The sequence below is a fragment of the Vanellus vanellus genome, assembly GCF_965231255.1.
Source record: "Vanellus vanellus genome assembly, chromosome: 2".
In the NCBI taxonomy this organism is placed as follows: Eukaryota; Metazoa; Chordata; class Aves; order Charadriiformes; family Charadriidae; genus Vanellus; species Vanellus vanellus.
In genome coordinates, this window is record NC_138906.1 from 27,093,386 (window position 1) to 27,115,913 (window position 22,528).

General features: G+C 39.0%; 1 protein-coding gene across 1 annotated transcript; it reads right to left on the reverse strand.

Moving 5' to 3' along the window:
- Positions 1-485: 485 nt before the first annotated feature.
- HEPACAM2 (HEPACAM family member 2) lies at positions 486-21,901 on the reverse strand (the record flags this gene model as incomplete). Its single annotated transcript, XM_082499042.1, has 10 exons — positions 486-522; positions 2,583-2,695; positions 4,648-4,721; positions 6,450-6,487; positions 6,610-6,634; positions 6,719-6,844; positions 9,684-9,980; positions 14,676-14,960; positions 16,076-16,426; positions 21,832-21,901. The coding sequence occupies 10 exons, from the start codon at positions 21,899-21,901 to the stop codon at positions 486-488; spliced, it is 1,416 nt and encodes a 471-aa protein (XP_082355168.1).
- Positions 21,902-22,528: the final 627 nt, after the last annotated feature.

The following is a 22,528-nucleotide window of genomic DNA, read 5'->3' on the forward strand; positions in this document are numbered from 1 at the left end:
TGTGCAAGGGTCACAAACACTCCCTAACCCCCTTCCCAACGGTTTAAAAGAGTATGTTTAATGAAATAGTTGAGTAAGTGACAGTCACGTAACACCTTGTGACTGTGGAGCCCAGAGATGGAGCAGAACACTTTCCTCAAAAACTGATTTCATGTTTTCCTTTTGATTCTTCGGAGGAGCAGGGGAGGCAAATCTGCAAAAGACTCTTGTGAACAGTGACTAATATCACCATGCGAATGTAAAAGTGCAAAGCCAGCTATCATCTCAGCTCATTTTTTGACTGCAATTAGGTTACGAGGCCGTCAGTCCAAACACAAGAGAATTTAAGTGTTTAGTTAGTTTCCAGCAATATTTTAACTTTGTAAGAGCTGTAAATTTTGTAATTATTTAGAGCGTCAGAGACATGTGCATGTGTGGATGAGTGGATAAGAAGACTGATATAAGCATAAGGAAATTGGAATGAAAAACCTATTCCCAGGTATCGGCTAGTCTGTAAATTTGCTGGTACTGTCACTGGGATTTCTAAGAGCAAGAGAGAGACCATTGTCTAACACTGTAGAAGTTAGATTCAAAGAGAGGATCTGAAAGATTCTCAGACTGTAAATCTGAGCATGAAGCAGTGCTTTTGACTTATTTTTCTTTGCACATTAATTCTAATAAATTTATGAAATTACAGCAGTTACAGTCAGAACCACTGGGGACAAGAGTAAAACGATCACTTTACCAACAAACCTGTTCGGCTCCCATAGTATCTGTTCTTTTGTTTTGTACAAAGAGAAATTCCCACTGTAAGCAGAGCGCAGGCAAGTTCTGTATCATTTTCCCATGAACGTTGCTGATTACTGTACAGATGGCTGCATACCAAGTCCGTGGGATCCATCCATAAGCAATCATTACTTTGCACTACAGGAGTTAGGAATTACTTTCCCAGCTCCGTTCTCTGTTCTGTGGTGTTTTGTTTTTTCCTTATACTAAATGCTGAAGCATCCTGCTGCAAGTACCAGTATAGACTCAATTGTCCTTATTTATTTGCCACTCAGAGTGCTCCTTTGCGGCAGATCGGGAATTGGACAATTCATGAAAGCAGTTTTTCCAATATGAGTAGTAAACCCATTACCACGTTTAGCAGATTTGGGGTTTATGAGTGAAAATTTTATTCCATTTCTTTTTAAAATCTTGATATATGAAAAAAGCAGCAGAATGGGTTTATGCAAACAAGTCCTTTACAACTACAGAATATACTTTGTGAAGTTTGAGTTGAAATCTGAACTGTCACAAAGTTCAAGTGACCTTTACTTTGAATTTATTCCTTTCTTAGAGGGGTCATGTATCAGTGAGAAAGTTGAGAAGGAAGAGGTGTAGGAGGAAGAATAAGAAAAGATGTACTTTATGAATGCTATTTTTTACATCTGGTTAAAAAAATAATCTTAAGGTTCAAAGTGAGTAACTCCAAGCAGAACAAAAATGTCATTGGTAATTCATTATTGTTTTCTCACTGATCAGCTTGCTCTTACACGCATGGCTGCGTGTTTGCATACATAATTTGGACACACAGTTGAAGATGTAACCTGCACAAATTTAATAGTGTAAGTACTGAATGCTAATGCAGTCAGATAAACATTGTGATTACCCAGCCAACTGATTAGTATATTGGTAAGAGTGCATATTTTCCTTTTCAACCGTAAAAGAAACAGAACACATCATAAAAACATGGAAAATGGGATATAATAAGCTTGTTACCAAATAAAGTCCTGTGTGCTGTTCTTAATTTGTGAGAAAGACTATCGATATTCACAACAGATTTATGGCAGCTATACGGCAATTACAGAAACTTTACAGTGTATTCACTCTTCTTATGCCAAGAAATGCTACAAAGTAGGTGATTTGAACAAAACCAGGACTACCAGACACTAACTGCATAAGCACAACATGCTGTGGTCTTTCTGGTATTTAACTCAGCAAAAGTGTTTCTGTAGTTCCGAGCCAGAGTACTGCAGAACAAGAATTCCTTTGCTCTAACCCATTGCTTAAGATACAAATTCAGACATTGCTTACTCAGGTAACTAAGCATCGTTCGTTAAATATTTCAGTGACCATTTTAACAACCACTAGTTATTGATCAGCTCACTGGTTTCAACATTGCAAACCGCGCCCCCCCCCCCCCCCCCCCAACTCTGCTTGGCACAGAGCTGGCAGGTCTGGAAGCTGTGCTGCCGATTAAACTGCTTTGATTGAAGTATTAACCTGCTCTGTGGGAAGTGCTGATGTCTCAGTGCCTTGAAACTATAGCCACCCTCTTTAAGCATTTGGGAATTTTCATTTGAAATTGTGTTTGAAGATCTTAGCTTTTGTCTTGCACACTTAGACAAAACTGGCACGATGAAACAACAGACTGGAGTCTCGAGGAATAGTGAGGGACTGGATGGGAAACGGTGAAGGAGGAACTGATGTACCTTATACCTGTTTTCCTTCCTTACCCCTCTTGCTGGAATCAAGCACTAGCTACCAAAATGTGAACTGTTCTGGCTGCAAAAGTATTTGTCTTTGAGCTACCACGTGAGCGCACACAGGCTTTAACTTACTGTTGATGGTCTTCTTGCGGCTGTTCAGGAATATGCTGAATAACTTCATATACTGTACTAAGCATGTCCTGGCCTGGAACAAAGTCAGGGCCAGGAACAGATGGACTTGCAACCTAAAAGTAGCAAAGAGTATTCCTGCTGTAAGTACAACTGGGAAAAGGTTCAACAGAAATTAAACTGACAATGTAACTTCTAATTTTTTTAACTTTTCCCTCTCAATGGTTTGCGTGTGGGTTTAACAGTTCATCTCTATTATTTTACATTTAATTTTCAGTAAGTTTTCATCACATTTATATTAAGGCAAGCAATAGTTTTAAATTCAATTAGTATCTCATGAGAATTAGGACGCAGCTCTTGCATTTAATATAGCAAGTATTTTATATTAGTGTACCACAAGTCAAGGAAGGAATATTTAATAAAGGGAGAAGCAGAAGAATCAATACTAAAAAAAGAGAAAATATTCAGGGAAAGGGTTCAGCATAAAACTCCCACCAGTATGTCAAAGAGAGGGAACGGCAAGGAATTTCCATAAATGAAATAATAATGAAATTGTTCAGTATGTTTAGTATACAAATCTGCTCTTATGGCAACACAACACCTATAGTCCCCATCCATAAGGAATTTGCAGTCTTTCTGTCTACACCTAACCTCCAGTTCTTCATTATCTCCATTTATCTTATTTTTTCCCTTTTTCTGCTAAATAACTAAAATGAATCAGTGGATGAAATGCTGACTTTATCTGCAACGCCATAAATCTGAGTAACTGAACATAAACAAGTAGAGATTCTCTTGTTTCTTGAAATTTTACTGGAAATTAGAATAGATTTCCTTGCTCGTACATCAGTTCTGTTGCCCTTCTTACCTCTCTCTCCCTCCTGACCTACTAAGGCCCCGATTCTGCAAGAATGTGGCTCTGGGATATGGTCAGCCTAAGAGATATCACAGTGCCTAAGGCTGCGATGATTTAGGGCCTGATCTCCGTACTTAATAAGACTCCTACAGTCATAAACTTTCACAGATACAGTTTGGTTCCTCTGTTTTCTAAAAGCCTTTTACCTCTGCTACTGTAAAAGTCTGTCCTCTCCACTAACCTTTATGATAACACTCCAGCCCCAGAAATGTCCATTTCAATCACCTAACCCCAGTAGACAAAAGGGCTTATTAATCTGTGACTGCTTTTTGCTAATATATCATGTAGGATGCTAATATATCACGTTCTCAGAAAGAACTAATCATAATAAAAAAATAGGTGTGACTGTTGATGTGATCCTGGTGATCATGTTTTAAGAGCTCTCCCTTACCTATTGATGCTCTCCACAGGTACAACATTGTATTGCCAGAAACTTTCCCCAGCAAAGGGAAAGTGCTTCTTTTATTTCCTTCCAGTTTTAGTCTGTTGACCCTAAATTTTGTGGCCTTATTTCTCATTTTTTGGTTTTCCTGTTACACCACATCAGAATGATCTCCAACTGCTATACAGTACTGTCAGCAAAGCCACAATGCAGAGAAGTAGCATATGCAGTAGGATTTTTTTCTGCTAGCAAAATTCCTGTGCTTAAGCCCTCCTTGCAATACATGAAGCTAACAAAATAATTCTTGTGAAATACAGCTGAGATTTAGTTTGCATATTTTTACAGTGAAAACTTTAAATACCCCCCTGAGGCTTTTCTCCACTGCCGAAGTTGTATTTTGCATGAGCAGCAATATTAGGGCCAAGGGAGAAAATGGCATCACAATAGTTAATTTGCTTGTGTGACACAAGTGGTTCAGTGCTACTCATCCACCCAACACTACCAATGTGCTTCTGATACAGAGTAGCTGAACTGAGATTGTTGTCTTTAGAGCTTGGTTAGTTCCTTACTGTACCATGTTGATACAAGTACTGAACTAGTAACACAGTAAAGAGAGAGAAAGTGCTGGGGAAACAATAGCCGTGAATATGGTGTCACACAGATATCTGTAAACAGCAACAGAATAAAACTGACTGAAAGATTCTAGTACAGATATTTAGCACACCTTAAGAACTAGAAAAGCAACTGTCAGTTTATGATGTAAAACCACATACCCTAGAACCACTGGCAAGATCAGGAATAGCGACAAATTCATATATCCCAAAATCATCCAAAGCACTTTCATGTCCTAAAGTCAGAACAAACATGAAAAAAGGTATCAAGATGTAATAAAAACCCAGAAAATAATGACTGGCAATGAAATTTGCCCTAATTTTTAAAACATCTGAATATTGGCTGTTTGATCTGTTTTAAACCACTGCCCTCCCAAGCTCCTAAGCTGGTGTGGAGTGAGGCAGGGCAGCTGCACAGCTGGTGTGCACAGTGGTTGGCTATCTCCAACACCTCGGACCAAGTGAGGAGCCTCTTGCTAACCTCAGTGACAGCTTTGGTAGAGCCATTGGGACTCTCTTTGCTGGAAGGCTAAACATAATCACTTTCATTTCCCATAGAAAAGAGGACCAAATCCATAAACTCAGCATGTCTACAATGTAGTGAAAGAGTAACACCTGAATCTTTCATAATGCTGAGAATAAAAAAAGGGAACATGATAATAACAGGTGCCACAGAGGGCTGGAGCACCTCGCCTATGAAGATAAGCTGAGAGAGTCGGGGTTGTTCAGCCTGCAGAACAGAAGGCTTCAGGGAGACCTTATAGCAGCCTTCCAGTACCTAAAGGGGGCCTACAGGAAAGCTGGAGAGGGACCTTTATCAGGGAGTGTAGTCAAACTGGAAGAAGGTAGATTTAGATTAGATATTAGGAAGAATTTATTTACTCGGAGGGTGGTGAGATACTGGAACAGGTTGCCCAGGGAAGCTATGGAAGCCCCATCCCTGGAAGTGTTCAAGGCCAGGCTGGATGGGGCTTTTAGCAACGTGGTCTAGTGGAAGGTGTCCCTGCCCATGGCAGAGAGGCTGGAACTAGGTGATCTTTAAGGTCCCTTCCAACTCTAACCATTCTGTGACTCTATGATCTGTTATTCTATGATTATTAAACCAGTTGACGAATTGTATCTGGGACTTCAGATAGAACTTGTAGTTAGGGTGGGAGTATCTTTCTCTACCCTCCCACTGTCCAAGAGATTTGAGACTCTTGGTTGTCTCTTGGGCCATCACTCAACAACAAAGGCTGCAGCACTAAAGACAGCACCAAGATTCTCTCCTCTGATACCACTTGCTGGGGTGAGGGACCCTCCATGCTTAAGTAACTTTTTCTTACCTTCCTAAGCTTCATATACTTCCCTATCCTCTTGCATGTAGCAGTTTATGGCCTGCTCTGATGCTTTGGTAGAAAGGCATGGGAAAAAAAGTGCTACCCTTCCAAAGGATAGCTGGTCTCCAGCCTCTCCTGCCCAGGATGATGTGGAGGGAAAAGAGGCTGCGACAAAAACACACTGGGTCCTGATGACACAGAGAAAGGTAGTACAGAATGCGGTAGAGGCTAAAATATATATCACACATTAACATCTCACGATTTAGGTACTGATTGGTGCCGTGAACATTTAGAAGTGTGATCCTCCCATGGCATATAACCTCTCATTGCTATCCCATAATAACACTAATTTATCTCATATTGGTGAGAACAGCAGAATACAGATGATTTCAACTGGGATTAACAACCAGAATTCAAGCCAACAGGGCACGTACTGCTGTGAACTCCAGGCATGAGCTAAAACCACGCTGACCTGTTGCCATTTTGGTTTTATCTCAAGTAAGGTACCATAGAGGTGCACAACCCAAGTTAAAAACACACTTCCCTTCCTTTCCTTCTTTCTTTTTGTATGTGGAGATGCTATTTTTTTTTTTTTTTCAGGTATGGATTTTGACCTTATGCTCCCATTGCTTTCATTAGCATTACCTGAAAATGTCTGTGCCCTTCTGTAATCAGCCTCTGGCCTAGAAAACATAAACATGCTTTTCAGGTTGATGTCACAAGCCAAGGAAAGAAAATTAATATGATAAACCACAATTCTCTTGATGGAAAAGACTTCAAGACCTAAGAAAGATTTATTTTGTACCTGCTCTGCAGCTTCTGTTGTATCACTGAAAAGAAGAGAAAAAGAAAAATCATTCTTTTTCCTCTGATGGTCTGAAAGAAGAGCTGGAGCATGCTTAACTTTTACATACCTTTATGTGGCTGATATCTTTTCCATATGAATAAAAAGGCCATAGCTATGATCAAAAATAATGAAATTCCCGTTATTACTGCAAGAGATGACAAAGATTTTCCTTTCTGGGCCAGCTTTTCCAATCCTGTGTCAAAGAAGAGTACCGTATTTAGTTTCTTGTTCAGTACAATGTGCTATCTGAAAAATGCACCTTTTGAAATTCATCTTAAGCTAGTAAACCTGCATACAGATACAAAATAGATAGAAAATTTGGGCTCTTGTAAATTGGTAATATTTTTTTTTTCCCCCACAAATCTCCTGAACTGGAAAAGCAATAATATCCATATCAGAAATGAGTCCAGAACAGATTGCTACCTAGAGCTAAGTGAAGGTCCGTAAATGTAATCCATGAATTACAGAATCATAAATAGTAGATGAATATTCAAATTTTAGGCATAGAGACACCAAACTACCAAGAACTTAGGTGACTATTAGGTGAACAGTTTTTGCTATATGGGAGGGAAGTCCTCTTAGCTGTAGGAGCTGTGGAGTAGGAGGGGATAACTGAACTACTGTGTTTTTTCTAAAGCTTGTCAGGTCACTGTCTGGTTGTTTATCAAATCCCATCAAAAGCTAATAAATTATGTTTGTTTGTATTCATGTCTAAATATATCCAAAGTATTTCTTTCCTTTGCTCAGACCTTTTGCTGAGATATGCATTAGCAGCAGTTTTCCAGCAGGATTTACTGATACGACACAAACACAATACGTATATAATTACATACACAAAAGCATGTTGAAAACATTTGCACAGAATTTGCAAAGACAGGAATGTGAAAGTTAGGACATGCCACAAGAGTGCTTGTGCAGCCTTAATTTCCTCATTTTGCTCTGATTTGTGCAGAATTAATGTAATTAAAGGCCATGTCAAAATCCATACAGGTAAATTATTGCTGCATATTTGTCAGTGCCAGCTTTATTAATACAATTCAAACGTGCATTGCTTAGCTGGATGTGTTTCCAGTACTTCTATGAGCTCCTGGGCATAGAGCCAGCATTGCTTACGTCTACTCACACCTCCGTGTAATTCACTGACATTGTGCTGGCTGTGTGCGCAGCGGTTATCACAAAAATTAAATATGTGGATTTCAAACCAGATGCATCCAGAAGATGTGGGAAAATAAATCGCAGCAATTTTACCAATTATTTTTCATACTCTTTCAATGTACTTCTTTCCTCCGAAAAAAAAAAACAAACCAAACACTGGAGAAACATCTGAGACCTTAAAAATATTCTTTAAAAAGAATAATTTCAATTTTAAACTCAATAAAACTTATCAGGGAGAAGGGATATAGAATAATAGTCATAGTCTTTGTTTAGCATGTTTAATGGTATAAAATTTCTGTTCAGTTCCAAACGGAATTTAGCCTGAGCAGGATCTTGGAGGTTTAGCCTCGTGCACGAATTCATACTTCAACCAGTGCTGCATCACAAACTGTGGGCTCAAGATCTAGATTTAGTGCTGACTAAATATATATTCAAGAAGAAAATGGCTGTAGTGGAGTGAATTTTTTTTTTTTTTTTTTTTTCAAAAAACACAGGATGAGGTGTCTTAAAAAGCTTTATTTAAGCAAAATATTTGTAATTAGGAAATGCTTTTAAGTGCAACTAAACATAAAGCTGTGGAGTTTTCCCTTCTTTGGGGGCTTTGAAAGGGAATCTCAGCTGATTTTTTTAACACTTATTCATGAAAATTCACATGTATATCATATCTTACATGAACTTTCTGGAGAAATGTAATTTTAATTTCCAGTAACATTTTCATGGATTTTTTCGTTGCATTTTTTTTCTCCACTAACCACAAAATTTAGTTTTGAAGTGCAGTATTCTCATTGTAAAATTTCAACACGTCTTTCTCCCAGCATACTTAAAGCCATGGATTTGTGATGAATCCATAAGTCAGCCTGAACAATGGACATCTGCTCTCCTTGTTTATCTGACTAACAAATGGCTGAGCTCTTTGTTCTGCACAGGTGAAATTGCTTTGTTAAATTTTCTAAAAGCCAATCTATTCCATCTTGTTGAACATTAATAGCGTACATTCCTTATCTGGAAATACTTGTATCGATCTGTATTAATAACTTGTTCTTTGCTATGTGCTTCTGGAGATTTTCTGAAAAACTGCTTTGTTGCTGTGTAGCACCATCTGATACAGGAACTGAAGTTATAATGTATGAGAAATAAAGGTGTGCACTCAGCAGAACCTAGCAGTCAATCCATAGATTCACAAATACGACAGTGACATCATTTTTATGAACAGATTACAATTAAACCTTTCATCATACAGCTTGCATTATTATCATACACTAAACTAAGGTTCTTATAATACCTAACCACACTGGGAAAACATTGAAGACCTTCACTGCTGATAGTCTGTGCCTGGTTAGTTTAGTCTATGATGTATCCTTGAAACTATCCCATGTACTGGTCACCTGGTGGTCCCAGGGCTCACAGCTCCCGAAACCTGTGGGACAGTGAGCCTTGGACAAAATCTGCCCTCTGGGAGGAAAAGCCCACCTTGGCATTCAGCAGATTTCCGCATCATTCTGTCCATCCATTTTTATCATTTTGAAAGGCAAAATGTAAGATACAGAGTAAGAGACATATAATTGTGCCATGTTACTTGGTCATGATGAGGTTTGCCTACCAAGGAAGTTTTTCTACTCAAGGGATAAAGTTCCACATGGCCAAATATATTTTAGTTTGAAACTCTCACAAAACTTCAGCATCTTAGTGAGTCTTGTCCCAAGCCGTGTCACACTGTGAGTAAAACCCGGATGCCACTGAATGGCCAAAATCCCCTTTACTACATTGTTAGCAAGACCTCACTTTCTGCTATATATTCTCTAAGAATTATTTCCTTTGTCCTGGGGTTGACACTCTGCTCAGATGTTACAGTTACAGCAATGAATTAATGTTCTTACCTACAGAAGTAACGACGACTGTGAAGTGAGTTTCATCTCGTTTTCCAGTCACGTTGTTGAAAGCATGGCACATGTAATCTACTGTCTTCTGGGCCACTTTATCAGATACAACTTCCAGATGGGGTCCATATTTGATTACATGAGTGGTATTGTCAGCCCTTTGAATCCACAAATAAGTATTTGGTGGATTTGAATCTGCTGAGCAGTCGAACAGTACAACTTCCCCCATGTCAACTGTAAACACCGCCCCAATATTCAGACCTTTATCTGATTTAACTTTAAGTCCGTAAGGTCCATCTGCATTGAAAAAAAAGAAAACACAGTGGAAAAAATTAAATAAAAGTATATAATTAAACTTTAAATAGAAGCATATCTCTAAACTTATTTTTTTAAGTTAGAATAGCCTTTACAATGGCTGGCATTGGGTTCAATCATTTCAGTTAGAAGGCTTTCAGTTCAGCAACTTGATCTGTACTAGGTTCATTGCAGACTACACCCACTTAATGATCTAATCGCTGTTTAGGGAAAAATCACAGGTCTATGCATTGTTCAGTACGATAAAAAGAATGAAAACTGAAAACCGTTGGAAAAGCTGTGAAGTAAAGGAGCAGGTCTTCCTATTGTTGGACTATTGTCCAACAGTCATGTGTTCATAATTCAGAAAACTGAGCAGCTAAGTATTTGGCACCTAAAAACACTGCCAAAATCACCACTAAACCATGTCCCTAAGCACCCTGTCTACCTGTCTTTTAAATACCTCCAGGGATGACAACTCAACCACTTCCCTGGGCAGCCTGTTCCAATATTTGATAACCCTTTCTGGGAAGAGAGTTTTCCTAATATCCATCCTAAACCTCCCCTGGCGTAACTTGAGGCCATTTCCTCTTGTCCTATCACTTGTTACTAGTGAGAAGAGGTCAACCCCCACCTCTCTACAACCTCCTTTCAGGTAGTTGTAGAGAGTGATAAGGTCTCACCTGAGCCTCCTTTCCTCCAGGCTAAACAACCCCAGTTCCTTCAGCTGCTGCTCATAAGACTTGTGCTCCAGACCCCTCACCAGCTTTATAGCCCTTCTCTGGACATGCTCCAGCACCTCAATGTCTTTCTTGTAGTGAGGGGCCCAAAACTGAAGACAGTATTCGAGGTGGGGCCTCACCAGTGCCGAGTACAGGGGAACGATCACTCCCCTAGTCCTGCTCACCACACCGTTCCTGATGGAGGCCAGGATGCCATTGGCCTTCTTGGCCACCTGGGCACATTGCTGGCTCATATTCAGCCATCTGTCCACCAACACTCCCAGGTCCTTTTCCGCCAGGCAGTTTTTCAGCCACTCTTCCCCAATCCTGTAGCGCTGCATGGGGTTGTTATGACCCAAGTGCAGGACCCAGCACTTGGCCTTGTTGAATTTCATACCATTGGCCTCGGCACATCAATCCAACTTGTCCAGATCCCCCTGTACAGCCTTCCTAACCTCAAGCAGTCAATGCAAGCATCGGGTAAACCTTCTGCTTCATCTGGATCAGTCTCTGGCCTCTCCTGGACATTGCATACATTATGGAGATCCCTAAACACTGGGTAGCTGAGGGATACACACAACTTCAAGGATGATTCTGAAAAGCAGGTAATTAACCATTTCCTCTCTAGGACTAAATATATTCTAGCTTTGGGAAGTACCAAGGAAGGAAACCCCACTTAGTCTTTAAAATTCAGCTCCATCGGCACAGTACAGCAGTTTCTACTGCAGCCTCCATGACAGTGGCTTCTTCCAGTCTTGAAATAATTTGTTTCTGGGTCACACTACTGCAATAGCCATGTTCTGGGGTGTGACTGCCTTCATGGATCCCTCAGATCTACTTCTCCTTTCCAGTATTGTTCCAAACAGAAACCTGCCTCTTCTCTCCATAAAGCCAGTGAACTAAATGACTTGTAAAATAATAAATCATCTGTTATGAGTAACAGTTTACTGCTTTGTGGGAATATTTCCAATTGCTCGTATCACCATGGGACTGTTACAGTTTCCAAGCAGATGGCAGGTATTTACTGTGAGTGACCTTTTTTTTATCACCTCCAGTAACTCCCCTGCAGCAACGACATATGGCACATAGAGATCCTGGGGCGTGTTCTGGATTGTTATTGACAACTGGGAGCTGGGAGATAAACCATCTCTGCAGGCAGAGCAGGGGTTGGACTGAATTATGTGACTTCATATAGCTCAGGAAGTAAGACCCCCCAACTCCCATCACTCACTTGGATACGGACAGTAGCACAAGTACTGCAGTCTTTCAGCATTGCATTGTTTTCTCTTAATGTTTTTTTTTTCAAATTTTAAAGTATGCAAAAAGCAAACCCTCCATTCTGAAGAAATGAAAAGTGCATTTGGAAAATGCAGTTACTTACAATATTTCCACATGTGGAGAAAGACTGAATCTCAAAGTTTTTGATATATACAGATTTTTTAAGCTGTATATCACAATCACTAAAACAGCAAAAAAATCCAGAAATGTGGACACTGAAGTAACTTTGAGATTTGAAAGTCCTGCTAAAACAATGGGTCATAAAGAGGTTTTCGGTTTAGAACTTCGAAAGATTTTTCAAATTTGCTGGAGAATATATGTAGTTGAGTGAGGGAGCAGGGAGGAAGCAGTACCAGAACTGAGACTGAAGGGCACACACCTTCTCACTGCAAGTGTCCCAGACACCCTCAGTGCGGGAAGTGCTCTGGAGCCAATCCTGTGTACTACACATCAGAAATGCGAATGCCATGAACAGAGCAGCCCAAAAGGTAGCGAAAGTGGCAGATATTTTTCTAGCCTGAGCTGATTTTATTGCACTGTAAGAACACTGTCAGGTTGTGCTGGATACAGCATCCCCAAGTTTTGTGTAGGTATTCTTTGAAGAGAGGGGTCCATTCAAAGCTCATGAAAGTGAGAAAAGCGGTAGATGCAGCACATTCACACACATACAGCTCTCATTCTTAGCACTTTAAGCACTTACGTGAGCTGAGGTTGTGACTGTACAAAAGCAGACATTTAAAAATGTGCTACCTTGAAGAAAAGATAGGATTAATTTTTTCATTTTTATTACAGTAATGATAAGTTAAAAATCCATCAGTGCTGGTTATTTCCTTGTAGAGCATTTTATTATGATTCCTCTGTCTAATGTGAATGGAACCTCAATTCACATCTGCCCTGTTTAGGACTCTTTGCAGCACCACCTTCATCTTTATGTTTTCATTGCTGACAATTTGATAAGCTGCACCTAAGGGATCAGCTCTCGTCTACCAATGTCCTTGTTAGTTTTCACTAATTTAGGCAGTCTTTTTCTGTTTTCCTGGTGCAGTGTAGAAACCCCCCCACACACTTTAGATGCAAGACACCCCCTCATCCAATTCTCCCAAGTTATAATTAAAAATAAATAAGTAGCAGAATGGATAATCAGAGATGAAAGGAGGAGGAGGAAAATATGACATAGTGAGAGGTGTAGGTTCTGAATATGCTGGTAGTGTGGTAATACGAGGCCCAGGGCATGGGCTGTTTACCAGCTGCCAGATTACAGAGCCCGGCAAAAGCAAGAGCCAGCCACGGCCCTTGGCTGGACAGGAATCCAGTCCCAGTCCTTGCACTGTGCCATCCATACTGCGCCATTAGGTGAACTGGTTATACCTGAACAGGGCTGGTAGCAAAGTATATCCTGACCTGTCTGAGTTCAGCTGTCATCTGAAAAGGCCACTTTGACCCCTGAGAACATGAGGATCAGAGTCTGGCGAGGTCACATATGTAGCATGTGCTACTTGCAAACCCTGGAGGCACTTGGAGTTGACAATACTGGAGGGAAAAGGAACAAAGTAAGAGTGCCCTTTCTAAGATTTAAAGTATAATTGTTGAATGTTGACTAAACCAATCTTTTGTTTCCTTCAACTTGTTTAATTCATGAACTCGGTCTATGGTCACAGTTAGTTTCCCTCTGCTATTGTTTCCAGTCAAAATATATGGCTAGCTTATGGTCTGTTCTTCTGCAAATGTTGGTCTTTACACAACTCTTCTTCCTCCCTCATGTTTCCCACTTGATGTGGAAAGCAAACCCTCCTTTCAGCTCTTGTTTTGCTGAACCAGGCTGGGGTCTCTTCTACATTCCTTTCTGTTCTGTTTCTTTCCAGTTCGAGATCATTGCTCTGGAATGTGCAGGAACTGCACACAGTATTCTACATGCGATCTCATCATCTGTGTGCCATTAGTATTCCCCTTATTTCCTTGTTGGAAACATTTTGCCAGCACACCCTAGAATTACATATGTCTTTCTTACGCCTGAATCACACTTCCAGTTCACAGACATCTTTTGATAGCTCAATCACCCAAGCTTGTTGCCTCAGTTATTTCCCAACCAATCTCCATCTTATCAGCAGTTCATGTTTTTTATTCTCTACAAGTGCGTGCCCACTCATTTTTTACTAGCAAATTTCATACCGGTTCTATTACTCTGACAAAGTGCTCTCCGTTTAATGCCACAGGTGAACTTCAGTGACATACTCCCAGTCTTTATGCTGATGTCATTAATGGAAATATTAAACAGGACTAGACTTGAAATGATCTTGAGGAAACCCACTATTACCAGTCCTTCAGCCTGGTACTTCCTGTACTTAGCTTTTTGATACCGTTTGCTGTCTCCATTTTCAACAATATTTTCATGTATACCCATCTGATTAATTTTTCCATTTGAGTCACATCTCCTCCAGATCTGAAGATGTCTGTGCTGTGGAATTCCTGAAGTTCTGATTTGAATTCTGCAGTTTGGACTCATCTTCACAACTACATAACACCGAGTAACTTTTTACCGTACTGTTGTAAGTTAGGGCTGTTACAAACAAGCTCATTTTGAATGCAAGCTCAGATATAATGTTGACTCAACTGTTTTCTGCCTGTTTTCATAGTTAGAGGCACTCTTTCCAGACACATCATTTATACAAAGGTAATTATGAATATTTAATATACTCACAATATATGGTTGGTGCAATTATCTCACTTTCCATTGCGCTGACAGGGTTAGATACCAGACAGCTGTAGTTCCCAATGTCTTCTTTTACAGCAGGAACAATTAGAACTGTTGCATTGTTTGATGAAAAGGTGTAAGTAGGGCTGGCGTGGAGAGGCTTCCCATTTTTCATCCACTGGTAAACTACCCTTGTACCTTTTTCCACGGTACATTTTAATGTAATATTCCCTACATACTCCACTACCCCTGAAGATGGTTCAGTATATACAATTGGCCTTGTGACAGGAACTGTAAATTAAAGAGATATGAAGAGTTATAAATGTGGCAAGCCACTATATTACAGTCTTCACTGCCAAGATGTTACAAATAGCAGTCTTCATCCTCTCTGGAAAGCACTCAGATTACAAATTTCGTTTATTAAATGTGGTCGAAGGTTGAAAAATGAAGGCCATATTCTCAGCTGGTGACTGTAAGAATTGTTCTAGTACTTAAATAAAACTTGGCTGTTTATATTACTGGTCATACAGCAAAGTCTGCAGTCAGGTATAGCACGGCCTCCAGCTCCTGCCTCGTAGGCAGATCCCGGTGGCCACAGAAATGAAAAGAGCGCACAGCACCACACAGCGCACACTGTGCCACGTCCTCAGAACTGCTGCCTGCAGCTTTGCTGCCACTGGGCACAGCTGAAATACTCTGTCAATCCAGCCATGAGAATGGCTGCAAGCTGGGACGAGCATGGGAGTTAAATGCAACAACTTTGTCATGTCAATATGTCATTCATTTAATTATTTCGAGCCCAACAGTCACAGGGCTCCCTCTGTATAATCCATAACTTACAGTAGCTTCTTGTCATCCTTTTAGATCATTCTTTTCTATTTCCCCCTTTTTTTAATAGCCTCACTACAAGGAGCACGGTACAAAGAGGGAACCTTAGGAATTCAGACCTGGGCTTCTTTTACAGACACAAGGTCACCAGCAAAAGTCAATGGCTCCTCTTTGGTAGTTACAGAAGGCAATGGTAAAGTTGCTCAGGGAGAAAGACCATTTGAAAGTTAATGCATGATTGATAGCACAGCAGAGCCTTATGAAACATTATTTCTTAGAAGTTTGTCTAATTTAATAGTAATTATTGGTTTCTAAACTCTTTTTTTTTTACCTATGATCCAGAAATATTAGTCAATATATTAATTTTGTTTCAAGATGAGATGTTGTAGGATACCCTGCAGCAGCTGTAGAAAACAACATAACTTAATTGTTAGTATTATTCAGGTACGGTTGGATTAAATTATACACTATTGTATCTGTATACTAAGAAGTAGTACTTCAAAACTATTGCAGTTTTGGTGGGGTTTTGATTTTTTTTTTTTTTTTCAAAAATAAGATACTGTATTTTACCAACTTACCATCAACAGCTACTTGAATCTTTTGACTGGCAGCTATTGTCCCATTTCCACGGACATTGACTTTTACAATATAATTGCCCTCATCACTGATATGCAATGGATTGATCATCAAAGATGCATTCGGTGGTATGAGGGTAAACTTGTTCTGATATTCCAAATCTGGAACTACTGTTTGATTTACAGAACCAAGCAAATATTTTGGGTTACTTTGAGGCCTCTCAAAAAGCCAGATTATCTGGATTTCAGAAGCTGTAGCGTTGAAATTGTAGTCAACCGTAAGACGGAGTGGTTGCCCCTCAATACCATGGATGGTATGAGACGGTACTGTCAACTTTAAGGCAGAACAAATACCTGCATAAAAATGAAAGAACAAACAAATAAACAAACCCAAAACACAAATGGAAACAGTGGAAAACTCAAATGAGAAATTCCCACAGAGAAAAAACTCTCAGAGTTAAAGCTTACACTTCTTTATGTAAGATTTCAGTAAGATTTCAAGTAAGGGGCAAAATCTCATTGACCTCGGTGATGTTTGGTCTAGCTATAGAGCTCCAGCTTTAAAATACATGAAAAGCCAAAGGAAGGATATTTGCGATTTCTGGGCAGAGGATCTTTTATTGTTGAAAGTCTGCTGTAAGGTCAGAGGCTTGCATTTACCTTAAGGTTTAAAATATTTTTCCTTTAAAATATTTCCAATTCCTAGAGCTTATACTGTCTAACAGTCATGGATTGCAAACTCCATTTTTAAGATTTTTTTTTTTTCTGAGTTTAGCTAAGGAGAAATTTCTTAGTTACTTTAGCAGTAATACTGAGAAACTGACTGAAAATCTAACAAGCAGCACTTCCATGAATTTGTCTTATTAAAATTACATATAGTTATTATTTCTGTCTGCACTGTACACATAAGACTAAATACAAGAAACATTACTAAGCTTGCAAAAGCCTAGTATTACAATTTCAAGGAAGAGCAGAATTAAGGGTTGCTGCTGATGGATATGCATGAAAGCAAAATTTTCAGCCACATTATTAATCCTGTTTTCCAAGGATCCTGCCTCTATTAGAGGGCAAAAAAGGCCACTCCCGAGTTAATCATCAGCTTTCCCGTGTCTCATTTGAGAGTAATTTTTCATTGTGTCAGCTTTAGACAGATTTATGAACATTATTAAAACTTTACTCTTAGGACTGAGTGATTGATTTCCACAGCACTCACAAGTACAGCAATGGTGTGAAGCGTTGACATTAATGAATTGATTTCACACCACCATTATAATTGATGAGACTTTACAGATGAAGAATTTATGCACATAATAGCAAAAATAGCCACTATAACTGATAAGACTTTATAAATGAGGAATTTATGCATAGAAAATTAACAGCAAAAATAGCCACTCATTTTGGATGATCAATTTGAAATATTAAGGACTGGATTTTTCAAATTACACACAAACAGATTTTAGTATGTTCAAGATGCAACTCCAATTGATTTCAGTTGCAGGTTTGGGCGCTCAGCTTTGAGTGCTCAGTGATGCTGAAAAACACACTGCAAGTGCTAAATCAAAACCCTAGGAAAAAAGCAACCTCTTATTACTAATGACATGTTAAAAAAATTATTTAAGTCATCTGAATATGCACTGGAAACTGAGAGAGAATGCACTGCCCAGGGCAGTACATCATGCTTTCACCACGCACCATCTATTCCTTTCCTGCTACTGAACATCATCTTCTTGACTTGCTTCCCAATATCTGTAACAAAAAAAGTAACTCTCCTGCTGACGTACATATACCCTCTACCTGGAAAGGGAGGCAGAGGGAGCTATGTGTGAAAAATATGTGACTGTGCTATTAAAAATTAATATAATGCAGAGATAACTTTGTTTTTTGAATTTCCTACCTTCATAGCATTTGTCTTTGTGACAAAAAAAAATTGTTAAAGGTTCATTTGTGTCTAATTTCCTAGGTTATATAGCAGAAAAAGTAAAAATATCAATTCAGGAGCATAATATGGTATCTGTATATGTCTTTTGGGTTAGAACCTTCAAATTTCACCCCACAGCTGTTTGCCACTTGAGCTAATAGCAAAGAAAACTGTCGCTGGGGATCAGGGTAGGGACACATAAAGGGGGTGGGGGTAACAGACGCAGCACGGCAATACGTGATGCCGGTAATTAATGTTAGAGGTACTCTGGAAGGGCGTGAAAAGTAGAGATGCCATAGGAGGGGACTGGCTTGTGGGTAGCCAGCAATGTTGTCCATGCTGCTGAAGGTGCTGCACAAATGCATCTCAGATATATGAACTCTATTTCGAGAAAAAACCCTATTGCTAAGAAATCTCTGGTCATATTCTGTCCATTCAGGAACTAGCAAGTTTTATAGTCAATACAAAGCCAGCTACAGAATCTACCCCCCAAAAATCCCATCATTTTGTGGCTGTCTTCACCTTGCGTAAAGCTGCACAATACTATATTCAACTAGAGAAGTCAGCTCCCAGCGTTTCTGAGGATATGTCAGGGAAACCAAAGGAAAATGTGGCAGAGCACTCTAGGGGTGGTGTGTGTAGAGACAGTGAAATCCCTTGACAGAAAGACTGCAAACCCACCTTCTCAGGGGCTAAAGAAGAAGCGAGCAGAGGACTTCAGGTTGTATGGACACTGATGTGGAAAGGACGGTTGGGAGTCAGCTGAGATGGGAGAAGAATGGGACAAAAAGGGAGGGAGAGCATAGAAAAATACGGAGAGACTTAAGTGAAGGATGCACAGGAGAGAGATGTTTACATGCTTAACTTTTTCTAGATCAAAACCCTCAAGCACATCAAATTGAAGCCTCTTTCCCTACACCTTTTTAATAATACTTTTGGCCTGGTGTTCTTGCACTGTTTTCTAACGCTGCACAACTCTTAGGGACTTGCTAGACTCTGGTTAATGGGAGATTAGTTTTGTTGATTGTTGTAACATTTCTCAGAGGCGAATTGCCTCCATGTGAACCTTACCATACAAATCAGATTTAAACTGCTGTTGTCTGTTTGAAAAAAAGAGCATAATTCCTCAGTAAAATCCTTCAAAACATATTTGATGTTGGAAATATATTTCATACAACACATCAAATACATTTCAATTTTTAAATCTCCTTGAATTAAGTCAAAAGCATCTCTCAAACACTGGGAGATCTGTAAATGACCAATTAAAAGATCTGTCCATAACCTTCCTCATTCTTTATGCATGATGATTTTTGGGTTTATCTAGCTGTCAATAAGCTATTGTGCTGTAGGATAAGAAGCCAGTAACAGCTGCAGAGTAACCATAAAATATGTATAACAAATAATATTTCTCACAGATCTGTTTGTGCAGAAAATTAGCAAAAACCAAGCAGGTCTAACGAGTACAAGGAAAAGTAGGACCATGGGTATAGGAGGTATCATCGTAATAGAGTAAGATGAAGAGAATTATGGCTGGAAAACATAATTTCTTCTCAGGAAATGTGTGAATAAAAACTGTAAATTGACTTGGTTGCACTTGATTCATGGGGAAAAGTGTATCCATGTAACAGCTTGGACAGACATTTTGATTGGCAGTTTAGTGAATTCTTTAAGCAAAGACCAGAGGCGGTCAGGGAAAAAAAAAACAAACGTTTTCCCCTGGAGTCTGTTTGGAAGTGGCTTTGGGCAAGCACAGGTTTTGCTGCTCTCCTGGGGTGATTTCATGGAGTGCCATCAGCACCTGGAGCTCCTCTGTGGCCAGCAGGGCCAGGGGAACACAGGCAGAGGCTCGGAGAAGCTCTTATTAGACAACGGTGCTCTGTTGAAGGCTGGGGTTTTACAGGAGCAATGCTTGGAGACTTCTGGCTTTAAGAGGTCAAATCTTTTGCAGCCTGGAATATTAGACTAACTTCGCAAGTTTTGATTTTTAGGTAAAACTGAAGACAGTTATGACTGATCCTTGAATTAATGCAAATAGTGAAATCAAGCCAATGTGCCAAACTCTTGCTTCATTCTCATTGGGCACAAATTCAATGTAATTTAAGCATATCTCTATAGCTTTCTAAACATAATACACATTTTTCCAAGACGATGGAGTTCCAAAAACTAGTTTTTGTATAGTAACCACAAGGCAAATGGGTTGTACCAAAATGACCTCCATTTGGGGCTCAGTGATCTGTGCTTTGCTTCCATCTCACTTTGCTATCCCCACTATTAGCAAGCACAACAAAATCGTTGTTGACATAAAACAAGGGCTGCAGCTTTAGTTTAAATAAAAAACTATGACATAACTTTTGGGTTTACGGCATAAACTCAAACCTGCTTAGCGAGGTTTTATTGTCCTCTGAATTTAACATGCACATCTCCTTGTCAAAGTGAGTTTGGATTCTCAACTGCTTTTCACCAGTGTTCATTTAGCTCTTCTGCTCTCAAAAAATCATGAACTTGGAGTAAAATGTCATTAGATCTGTGGCAAGTATGTTCACTTATGAAAAAAAAGAGCTATAACGTACCAGGAAATCTGCAATTCCTGTACCCTGCAGTCATAGCAAGAGGAACTTGGGCATACTCTTCCCTATTTTGGGATTTTTGCCCAAGAACAAGTTCCACTAAGCTTTTGTTATTTGACCTTATTCTTGCCTTTGAGGTTATTGTCTTTTGGTGGGCTTTGTGTCATGCCTCCAATGCACACGATTCTTGCCATGATGTAAAGTACAAGCTGCATATTTCCCATACTAGGAAAAATGTATCTCTGAGTAAGGGTATACGATGAGACTTCCTGGTGAATAACTGTGTACAATAATCCACTCTGCTTGCAGACCAGTATCTCTTGCAGGATTTTAATTAAAAACGTTGAACAAATTTGTAATGTAGAGATAGTGAATATTCACTTTTTTTTTAATCAGTGTTTTCATTTTTAAACAAGAAATGTGATGAACTTCATATAAAACTGCAACTGTTACAAAGCCAAAACTCTTGGCAAAGTATTTAGCTTAAAATCAAGGAAACTAAGTGACAGTATATGAATTTAAAAAAAAATTGTCCTTACACATGAATGAGGATGCACTACATCTGTAATAGTATACAGTCCCTCTGTTGATATTTACAAAAACCATTAAATACAGAAGTGAACTACGAGAGTTTGTAGAAAGAGAAGTTTATCTAACATTTGATCACAGGATATTCCTGTCAAAGTGCATAGAACATCTATTTTTTATCAACTGAATGGATAACAAATGTATACTTACAAAAACTGCACCCAGATACCAAACAAATGTACTATTAATTGAAAGACATTCTTCAGTTGATTGAAAGCTTAATTTAGTTTTAATGCCACGTAAATTTAAATATTACATAAATTTTCCCTATTAACTGTAAGGCATCACAATGACCTGAAAAATAATGTATCAGCACTGTCTCAACATAATGCATTTTAAAGAGATGTGTAACAGCTTCAGTATAAACTTTGGTTCAGAATCTGTCCAGCCTTACTTGTTAAAAAGAATGCACAATGTAAATATTATTTAATAAAATGTGGCAATATCTATGTAATCAATGCCTGTGTTTTATTTACAGATTATGTATAGTGCTAATTTTTGTCAATTGCTAAAACTTTTTAGCTCCACTCATAAAACAGTGTAACGCTATCTGATTGAAAGCTTTTAGGCTCCCTTCTTAAAATAAAACATCTGATAATACAACAGAAATATCTTTAAATTTAGAAGTATAAAACCAATTCACATTTCCACAATGACAATAAAATATAATTCATACTGTTTCTTACCTACAAGCAGAAAATATATTTTGCACTGTAAGTCACAAAAGAAGTTGGCTAAAGGGCTCCATGAAAGCATCCTGTCCCACACAAATCCCACCTTCTTCTCAGTGCTAAGCCAGGGCTCGGACCTGCAGCTGCTGGTTTATTTGCCAGGGAAATCAGCAATGAGTTAACAGGCCCTATCCTGTCCCCTGCCTTATGTGATTTGAATATGTGTATACAAAGAACAAAGGGAGTGGAGCACCTGTTAAATGAGCACCCATCTTCATTGCCTCTGACTTTATCGTAACCCTTCCCCGGCAGTCACAGCAAATATGACACAGAATGTAATAAATGAGGCGCAGAATACAAAGTACGTTCAATTAATAAAAATAAGTGAGTGCACGCAACGTACAGGTTATACAGGTATTAACATCCTTTAGTTAGTTTCATAAAAAATACCGTGCTGCTAGATGGTTCTGCTTTTTGAAAAGTAGTATTCAGAATTTTTTTTTTTCAGATCTTTTCCAGTGACAGCCTCTCCTTTTCTGTTATAAAAAATATTAAGAGCAAGACTCTTCTTAATTTTTTTAAAGCATTTTCAAGCCCATAACTTTTCTGTATCCTTTTCCTTAACATAAGCATAACTTAGTGATGATTTTGTTCCCTTTCTCTAAACAACATGTAGCACGAAGTGTCTGTCAGGCCTCTTCTAACAAGGAGT